At 36.4% G+C, this 9,035-nt stretch overlaps 1 protein-coding gene across 1 annotated transcript in view; it reads left to right on the top strand.

Moving 5' to 3' along the window:
- ATP8B4 (ATPase, class I, type 8B, member 4) overlaps positions 1 to 9,035 on the top strand; it is a 257,644-nt gene that overhangs the window by 182,410 nt on the left and 66,199 nt on the right. Inside the window, exons 15-16 of the mRNA XM_011928601.1 lie at positions 1,324 to 1,489; positions 4,178 to 4,366. Coding sequence (XP_011783991.1) covers positions 1,324 to 1,489; positions 4,178 to 4,366 — 355 coding nt within the window. The remainder of the gene's footprint in view (positions 1 to 1,323; positions 1,490 to 4,177; positions 4,367 to 9,035) is intronic.

The raw sequence follows: 9,035 nt of genomic DNA, 5'->3' as shown, positions 1-9,035 counted from the left end.
GTTGTGCACATGTACCCTAGAACCTAAAGTATGATGATAATAATAAACATTAAAAGTACTTAAATAAAAAAGAAACTAGTATAATGTAAACACTTGATACATGACAGCCATTATTGTATTAGTAAGGGGGCAGGGAAATAATCCAGAATTATATTAGGTGTTGTTATGGGAAAGTATTTGAAGCATGGATTTTTGGCTAAGTTTGAGTCCTGGCTCATGGATGTATATGGTTGGCCTTGGCAATGCTCAGGTTCTTATCTATAAAATGGGGATGACAGTAGTATCCACTACACATCGTTGTTAGGAAGATTATATGTAATATTCCATATAAAACTCTTAGCATAATGTTGGGCCTATTATAAAGATAATAATAAATATTTCTTACTTTATTCAGTATTATTAATTTTAGAATAAATTTGATTTCAAGGAACAAAGGGCCTACATGTGGCTCCAATTTTACTGTAGGTATTAACAAGCTTTGTGACACAGAATAGATGATTTCAGTTGCTCACAGCATTGTTTCTCTTTAAAAAAATAGTTACAATCCTATCTGCTCCTATAACTTTAGAATCAATTGCAAAAGTTAATGGAGTCTTTAAGAATGAAAACTTTAGCAATAATCCCGGGGGAGGAAAGGTGGACTCTGCAGCTGATAAAGCTCTTATATGTAAGTATTCAGAGTGGAACTTTCTGCAGGCTTGCTCCTGAAATAGATACAGGCTCACAGTCCCTTATCCAAAACTTGGGAGCCAGATGTATTTAGAAACTCAGAATTTTCTGGTTGCAGAAAGACAATATGGTGCCTGCCATTTTATTATGCAATATCTCCAGTGACATCTGAGAAAGTACCCTGTAATCAAACACATTAATGTTTTTATATTAGAAAATATTAATTCACAAGTATTAGGTAGACTTTAAGAAGCCATCATTAAATACATGCCATTCCAGGTCAGATATTGCTGCACAAATGGGTTCAAGTCAGATCAGGTTTTCCCATCAAGTAGGTTTTGAAAAAACTTTGCATTTTCTGTGCTTTTTTGTATTTTGAAGTTGTATTGAGCATTTGAGGATCTGTCCAGCCATCCCGTATACTTTTGTGATTTTCTTTCCCATATGCTTTCGGAAAGTTCACTTCTTTGGTACATGGTTCTGAAATGAGAAGATTATATTTAACAGTAATGATGAAACAGCCATTTTAGTGCCAGACATTTGAGGCTGCAAAATCATACACTAAAAGTACTTGGGGAAACTATTTTTGAATTTTAAAAAATAATTGTTGGAATGAGGTTTATGGTTATTTTTGTTGTTGTTCTTCTCCTATAGAAAAAAGAGCCTGTGGATTTCTCAGTCAAATCTCAAGTGGATAGAGAATTTCAGTTCTTTGACCACAATCTGATGGAATCCATTAAAATGGGTGATCCCAAAGTTCATGAATTCCTTAGGGTACTTGCTCTCTGCCACACTGTAATGTCAGAAGAGAATAGTGCAGGTAAGTGAAAAATATGTCTGAATTGTGAGCCTTGTTTTTTTTTTTTTTTAACTTGAAACTGATATTAAATTTGAAGGATTTACAAATTAAGCATTTGAGCAGTGAGCTTTGTTTTTTGTTTTTGTTTTTTAACACAGAAATTGATGTTAAATTTGAAGGATTTTCAAGTTAAAGATAGGACATAGTTTATATCTCATATGTTTTGAAAAAATGTGGAGAGATTTAAATGAAAAAGAAAAGAAATAAGGGCAATGGAAAAGTGAAGACCCAAATATGCTAGTCCAGGGATGACATCGTTCTTACGATTGAGCACCACATTTGACCGTGAGCTTCTGGGTAGCCAGGACAAATAGCGAAATACAGTTGAGTCACACATCTCTCATTATTAGCATGCATTTCTAATAGATGCAGATGACCTTCAGGCATATGCTTAAAATGGATTTTCCCAGTAACAGAGATAAATTGACCTTGATATTAGAATAGTCTTATTTAGGCTCCATTATGAGAAAGTCCTCACACTTGTGAGATGGTTGTTTGGAACTCAAGGTTCATAGGATAGAACAAAACCAGCTTGGCCACTTAACATTTTGAAGCTGTGAGACAGGTAGGTAATGGTATAGTGAACTGGCTTCTTGCCCTAGTTGAACCTAATCTATTCCATTTACATGTTTTCCTCAGCCCACTAATTCTTCCTACAAGGTCTTTGGTTCTTTCTCAAATCTGTTTAGTTTTATATCTCAATTTTATTTCTTGAAATCTGTTAAATATATTGCATGTGCTGTTTCTGATACTTCCAATATCCAATTTTTTTTTCAGATCTTATTCTGCGTTGTTTCTGTTGGTTCTTAGGCTTTCCTTGTTGTTTTATACTTTTCACTGTGAGCTGACCATTTTACTTTGAACCTAATTTATATAAAGTGTTTGGGTTCAGTCGGTTCCTCCAGAAAGGATTTACAATTGCTTCAATGTTCTAATGTAGGAACATTTTAAACTAAAGTTTCAACTTGATTTCTTTTAGACCACCTAGATATTGTGAATTCAGAATGCAAATTTAAATGAGAGTCAGTGTTTGATCATAAATTCTCGGCAGATATTTTTTTCCCTTCCAATTATAAGGAAGGCTCTAGTTAGGCAAGTTTTATTCCAAGCCCTCTTCAAGGGGGCATGGGTATCCAGTTTACCCTTGTATTGAGAGCAGTCTTTGGGGTACTCAATTTTGAGAGGCCATCTTTCGTTGGACTCTCACCTTAGACAGGTACTGGGCTATGCCTTTTTAAATTAAAGCCCAGAGACATTGAAAACCAATGATCAAGTTCTCCTGGTTCAGAAAAACGCTCTCAAGGCAAATGCTGGCTAATGTGCTTCTTTAATCCCATAAGTGTTCTTTTTCGCAGTCTCTCAACTGAACAGTTCTTACTTTCTTGCAAGTTCATGAATGTATTTAAGAATATTAAAATGCTTTTATAGTTGTTTGTGGCAGATGAAGTTGGTCCTGACACCCAGTTCACCATGTTACCAGAAGTAGAACATAGTATGTTATTTCATGGGTAGATCAAGTAATTCCTTTAAGTTTTTTTCCTTTTGTGAATTTCAAAAATTCATTCATGTCTGTTGTATCAAGTGAAACACTACAATACAAAAATTTATAAATGTGAAGCTAATGGTAGCTTCCCTGAACTCCAGTCTCACCCCTACAGAGGTAACCAGTGGTAACATCTGGTGTGTATCATTTCACCCTTTCCTCTGCCTCATAAATACATACATATATTCAAGAATATATCCATATATTTAGGTGATTTGTTTCTTTTTAACAAAAAGAAATCATAGTATAGCCATTAATATGCAACTTGTTTACTTAACAGTTGATCTTGGACATGACTATAAATCAGGAAATATGGGTCTATCTCTGCCTAATTAATAGTTTTTAAACATTAAACTAATTAAATTTCAAATTAATTTTTACATATAAATATATTATAATTTTATATAAGGGCTTACTTTGTATATGCTGTTTTATAAACTCTATATATGTATACATACATATAACTTATTTTATTCTTTTTATCTCCTCTCCCCTCTTACGCCCACTCCAACTACACATAATATCAGGTAACAAGTATTAGCACCCTTGATTTCTTACATTTCAAGGGATTTCTTGTATGAATTCTCATAAAATGGTCATTAGCGGCAGACTGAAGTAGAATTTGGAATATCTCTCCATCACTCTTTAGCTATGTGATCTCATCAAACTCATGTAACCTCTTTCAGTCATAGATTCCACTAGTACAAAATGGAAAGAATAATTTTAATAATCTCTACCTCAAAGGGTGCCCCGAGGATTATGAGTTAAAATATATTAAAATGTTTCAGTTTATGAAACATTCATGGCACATCTCTAGTCACAGAAAATACAAGAAACTGAGCACAGTGAAGAGGCAGACTCGGAAATGGATGTTTTCCTATAAGATGACAAGGGCTGCAGCAGTGATATGCATAGAGTCCTATGGTGTCCCAGAGGACAGATACCTGATTGAGCTGTTGGTAAGTAGAAAAGGTCTGAGGATAGGAAAGATTTTTAGACCTGGTGCTTGAGTTGGGTGTTAAATAATGAGTTGGAGTTGGCATTGGAACTCTATGAATGTTAGCTATTATTGTCAGTATTGACATATTTGTTTCTTTACCTTTTAGGAGAGCTGATTTACCAAGTTCAGTCACCTGATGAAGGGGCTCTAGTGACTGCTGCTAGAAATTTTGGGTTCATTTTTAAATCCCGGACCCCAGAGACCATAACAATAGAAGAACTGGGAACACTGGTTACTTATCAATTACTTGCCTTTTTGGATTTCAACAACACCAGAAAAAGGATGTCTGTCATAGGTATGGTTGGTGGCTGAGACTATTTTTGATCTTTTCATACTGTTTTGGTTGTGCTTTTCCAGGATTATTTCACTTTTGGCTACATGCTGAGGTTTGTGACAATTTTGAAACTATGTATAAACTCTTGGGTTGCTCAACCTAGCCTCAATACTGCAGTGATATATAACTAACATTTAACAAGTGCTCATTATGTGCCCAGTACTGTTCTAAATGCCCTATATGAGTATGTACAATATATCAATAAAAATATAAAAAATTTAAAAAAATAAACCACAAAAGTGCTGTCCATGAATTAATTTATTTAATTGTCCCAGCAATCCTAATGAGGTAGGAACTTGTATTTATACCCATTAACAGATAATGAAACTAAGACACAGAAAGGTTGAGTAACTTGCCCAGGTTCACACAGATTGAAGTAGAATAGCGGAGATTCAGACCTAGGAAGTCTGACTGCGTAGCCCATTCGCTTGTCCACTACATAATACTGGTTCAGGATGAGTTTATAAATTGCTTGGCACATAATAGTTGTTGTGAACATCGTCATCAGCCTCCTCATTATCATTCATTTTCTCTGTCCACCTCCATTGCTGGAGAGGACCACCTAATATTGTATTTAGCATCACAACAAATCTATGCTTTCCTGACTCAATGCTGATTCTTAGTGCTGTGTCAATGTCTCTCTCATTCATGTTTAGTGCCTTTTTCCATTTTCACAATAGATATTGTAAACCTTGGCTATTTCCTCAAGTTCTCAACACTGCTACCATCTTCTTTACTCTTGAAAGCTAAATTCATGTCCTATTTCTCTAAGAAAATAAAGGCCCTCAGGAATGCACACCATTAACTCTTTTCCCCATATTCCCCATTCATCCCCAAGCTAGATCTTTAATAATTTACTCTCCTGCATCAGAAAACAATTGCTCTTCTTCCTTTTCAAAGCCAAAAAAGTTTTTCCAGTCCCATTCCTTATCCCTTCTTGCTTGCTCCCTTCTTGCTTGCGCCTTCAGTTTTTCAATTACTGGATCCTTCCTTCAGCCCACAACTGTATTATCCTCCTATTTCCTTAAAGATATTGCTCATATTCTGGTGTCCACTGACTTTGCCACCATATTTTTCTGCTTTCCATCACAGATTAATTTCTCAGGTCAGTTTTTGCTTCTTGCCTTTCTTACTCTTTTCATCCCATTAGGGTTAAGTTTCTGCTTCCACTGCTCAAGAAGAAATGCTTTCTCAGAGGTTTCCATTCACCTTGTAACTTCCCAGTCCAATGGCTTTTTCTTATTAATCTGTTCATCTATCTGTTTTTTAAAACAGTAGTATTTGAGACTGTTGGCCCTGTTTTCTTGACACTCCTGTTTTGGTCTCTGTAAACTTTCTGGCTCCCGATTCTCTTCTTGTCCCATTGTTTTCTTTCTCAAGCTCCTTTGCTGACTACTCTCCTTCATCCCATTCTTCAATATTGATGTCCTTTTCTCTTTTTAGTTCCTGTGTTCTTCTTGGATGATCTTGACCACATACGTGGTGGTAGCTATTGCTTATATTCTGTGACCTTCTTATACAGCTTTTTAGCTTCAATCTCTTGCTAGAGTCCAAACACATTTTCAGCCTTCTGTTATGTCTTGTCACTGGATTGTACTATAGTTACCTAAAGTTTTATGTCAAATATGGAACTCTCTTTTTCACAACTATAGTTCTTTCTATATCTGTATTAAAATTCATGGTTACCTCTCATTGTATGCCTGTCCATGAACTTTATCATCAATTCTTTTATTGAATTGTTGCAACTGCCTGTAACATACACGTACCATTTAAGACAAGAGGAGACTAAACACAAAGATTTTAAGTAACTTGCCAAAGATTGCCACACAGCTGTAACACAACTTGTCACACAGTTGGGTAAGAGGCAGATCAAATATGTGAACCCAGGTTTTCCAAAGTTTGGTCTTTTAAGCCCTATTTTAGCTCATTCACTTTTTTCCATAGCTTTTGTGCCCCTAGGCTAATGGTTCTCAAACTTTAGCTCCCATCAGCATCACCAGTTTCTGATTTAGCTGGTCTGAGGTGGGCCTACCAATTTGCATTTCTAACAAGCTTGTAGGTGATACTGATGCCACTGGTCAGGGAACCACAGTTTGGGGACCACTTCTCTAGACTAATAGATCCTCAAATACTATCCATTATTTTCCCCAGAGATGTTTGAGACATTTCTCTAATCCATCTCCTTCTCTTCCACTCTCAGGCGTTACTTAACATCTCTAGAATATTCTGTTGTCACCCTGTTTCTAAGTCTCTCCTCAGAGGCATCAGAATAATATTTATTAAAATAGCCTCATAAACCCCTTTTTCATAGTAAAAGCTTTTTGTCCTTTTTTCCTAATTCCCAGTGCCCTGCCTTAGTTAAGGTTCTTGCCACTGCTTGCTTGTATTATTGTAATATCTTCCAAATTATTCGCTTTAAAAATAATCCTCTATGCTGTTACCAGGGTATTCTTTCTAAAACATAGGCCTGATTTTACTACCCCCTACTTAAAAAGCATAGGTGGCTTCCCAAACCTTAAAAGAAAAGTCATTAGTATGATGTGCAAAATTATTTGCAATCTGATATCAACCTACTTTTCTTCTATTTTCCAAAACTTTGAGCTCAACTAGACCTCACCATCCCTGGATTCGTTGTTGCTATTACACCCTTTGGACATGTTGTTCCCCGATCTTGAATATTCCTTTCCCCCACTTCTTTTCTTGGAAATGTTCCCTACTACTCCTCTGGTAATGTCCAATTCAAATGTTACCAATTTTTCAATTCTTTTTCTCTTCTCCAAATGACCACGTTCCTCTGTGTTCCCTAGAATGCCTTGTTTATAACACCAGTGTGATATGAGTTCCATGACACTCACAACTATCCCAGTCATTAAACTGTGTGCTACCTGAAGCAAGTGCTATACCTTAGTCTTCCTAAACTACCCAAGGCCAAGTACAGAGCTTGGCACATGATAGATTTTCTATAAATGGTTGTGAAATACTACTCAACCCAATACTTTGTAACTTATGAATATCCTACTCATTGTATTTAATCAATTTCTCACTATGTAAAAAGTATATATACATGACAGTAGGATTTTTGGTCTCTAACTACTAGAAACTAGCCTTGAAAGATGGCTCTCAGCAGGTAAAAACCAAACAACATCTGAGAATGTTTATTTTTATTTTTTTAACAACAGGGAAGTCCAGTGCCTGTTGGTGATGACCAGTGCCGCTGATGAGCACACATGCCGTTCTAGGTGATGGCTTAATGTTGTCTCAGCAGGAGCTATCTTCTATTTGTAGCCTCAGGGGAGGTGTTATTGATGTTGGTTTGTCCCAGAGTTGGTTTCTTTTTGCTCTGAGGGTGTTGACAAAAACCTAAAATTGCTACACAGGGAGATGTTTGGCTTTTCCTCAGCATTGGTCACCATTACAGGCTGTGGAGAAATCGCAGCCTAACCACAAACATCAGATGTTTGCCTTAATGGATCCCATATGAGGAAAGGTAGTGCTCTACCACAGAATGCATGAAGATTTGCTGGATTTATTTTTATTCTGTTTGGTTTTTAATCGGGAGGAATTTTAAAGGGACTCTGAAAGGGCAGAAAAGTCTTGGCGTGATAACAAGGCCAAAAACCATCCTAGTCTCATGATCATCACGTGGGTTGGTCTGCAGGAACAACACCCTGATGTGAAGGCTGAGGCATTGCTGTTGTTACTGCTGATCCTTCCCTTTCTCCTCCTCCTCCTTCTGCTTCCTTGTTTTTTGGGTGGGAGCCATAATTCACTAAGTCATCAATGTATAATTTCAATACCAGTAGTCCTTTCATTCTGAAGAAAGAGCCCTGATTTAACTCAGAGGTATCTACATAAAAAATGATTTCTATAAAGGATTTTTTTCCAGAGAGAACAGAATCTGCTATATTAGTAAAAAATATAAATGAAAAATATAAAAATAAAAAATACAAATAGTTCTGGAAGGACCAATTCTACTAATTCTGTAAATAGAAATACAGAGATAAAATTCAGAGATAGCTAGTCACAGGAACAAGTGACAGATAACCATTAAAGAAGAATAAATTACAAGAAGCTTCTTGGAAGGCTCTTACAAGATCTTATAGATAAAAGTTGCTCAAATCTAAACTTTTTCGAGATTATCAAAGTACACATCACACTGTCATGTGACAGGCATTTCTCTGTGTAGATGTATGAACAGCTGCGATGTGGCAAAATAGAATTATTTACCACCCTTCACAGTGCTGCTGTTGCAATAAACTGGAAGCCATTTGTGACATTTTTCTTTCCTTTATGTCACGAAGGCATAGCTTCTGCTTTTGATAAATTGTGCACAATGTTGGTTCATCTTAACTAAGTAAATATTGATTTAAGTGCCCCCTATGTTCCAGGGCCTTCAGGCTAAGGGAGAATGTGAAAAATTGAAAGGTAGTTCTATGTGGCTGCATCCAGGAGAACATGGTGAAACAGACTGGATAGCCCAGCTCTTAATAAGCTCTATATGCCTTGTCAAGGAGTCCAAACTTCGTAGAAGGGAGAGGGAAGCTATTGCAGCATTCTAAGCAGCAGCATGAAGATAACTGTAGCTGGAATATATGGAAGAGTCTGGAAGGAAGCAGACCTGGAATGGGTA

This window comes from Colobus angolensis, unplaced genomic scaffold, assembly GCF_000951035.1.
Source record: "Colobus angolensis palliatus isolate OR3802 unplaced genomic scaffold, Cang.pa_1.0 Scaffold78, whole genome shotgun sequence".
NCBI lineage: Eukaryota > Metazoa > Chordata > Mammalia > Primates > Cercopithecidae > Colobus > Colobus angolensis.
This window is presented reverse-complemented; position numbering and strand designations above follow the sequence as displayed.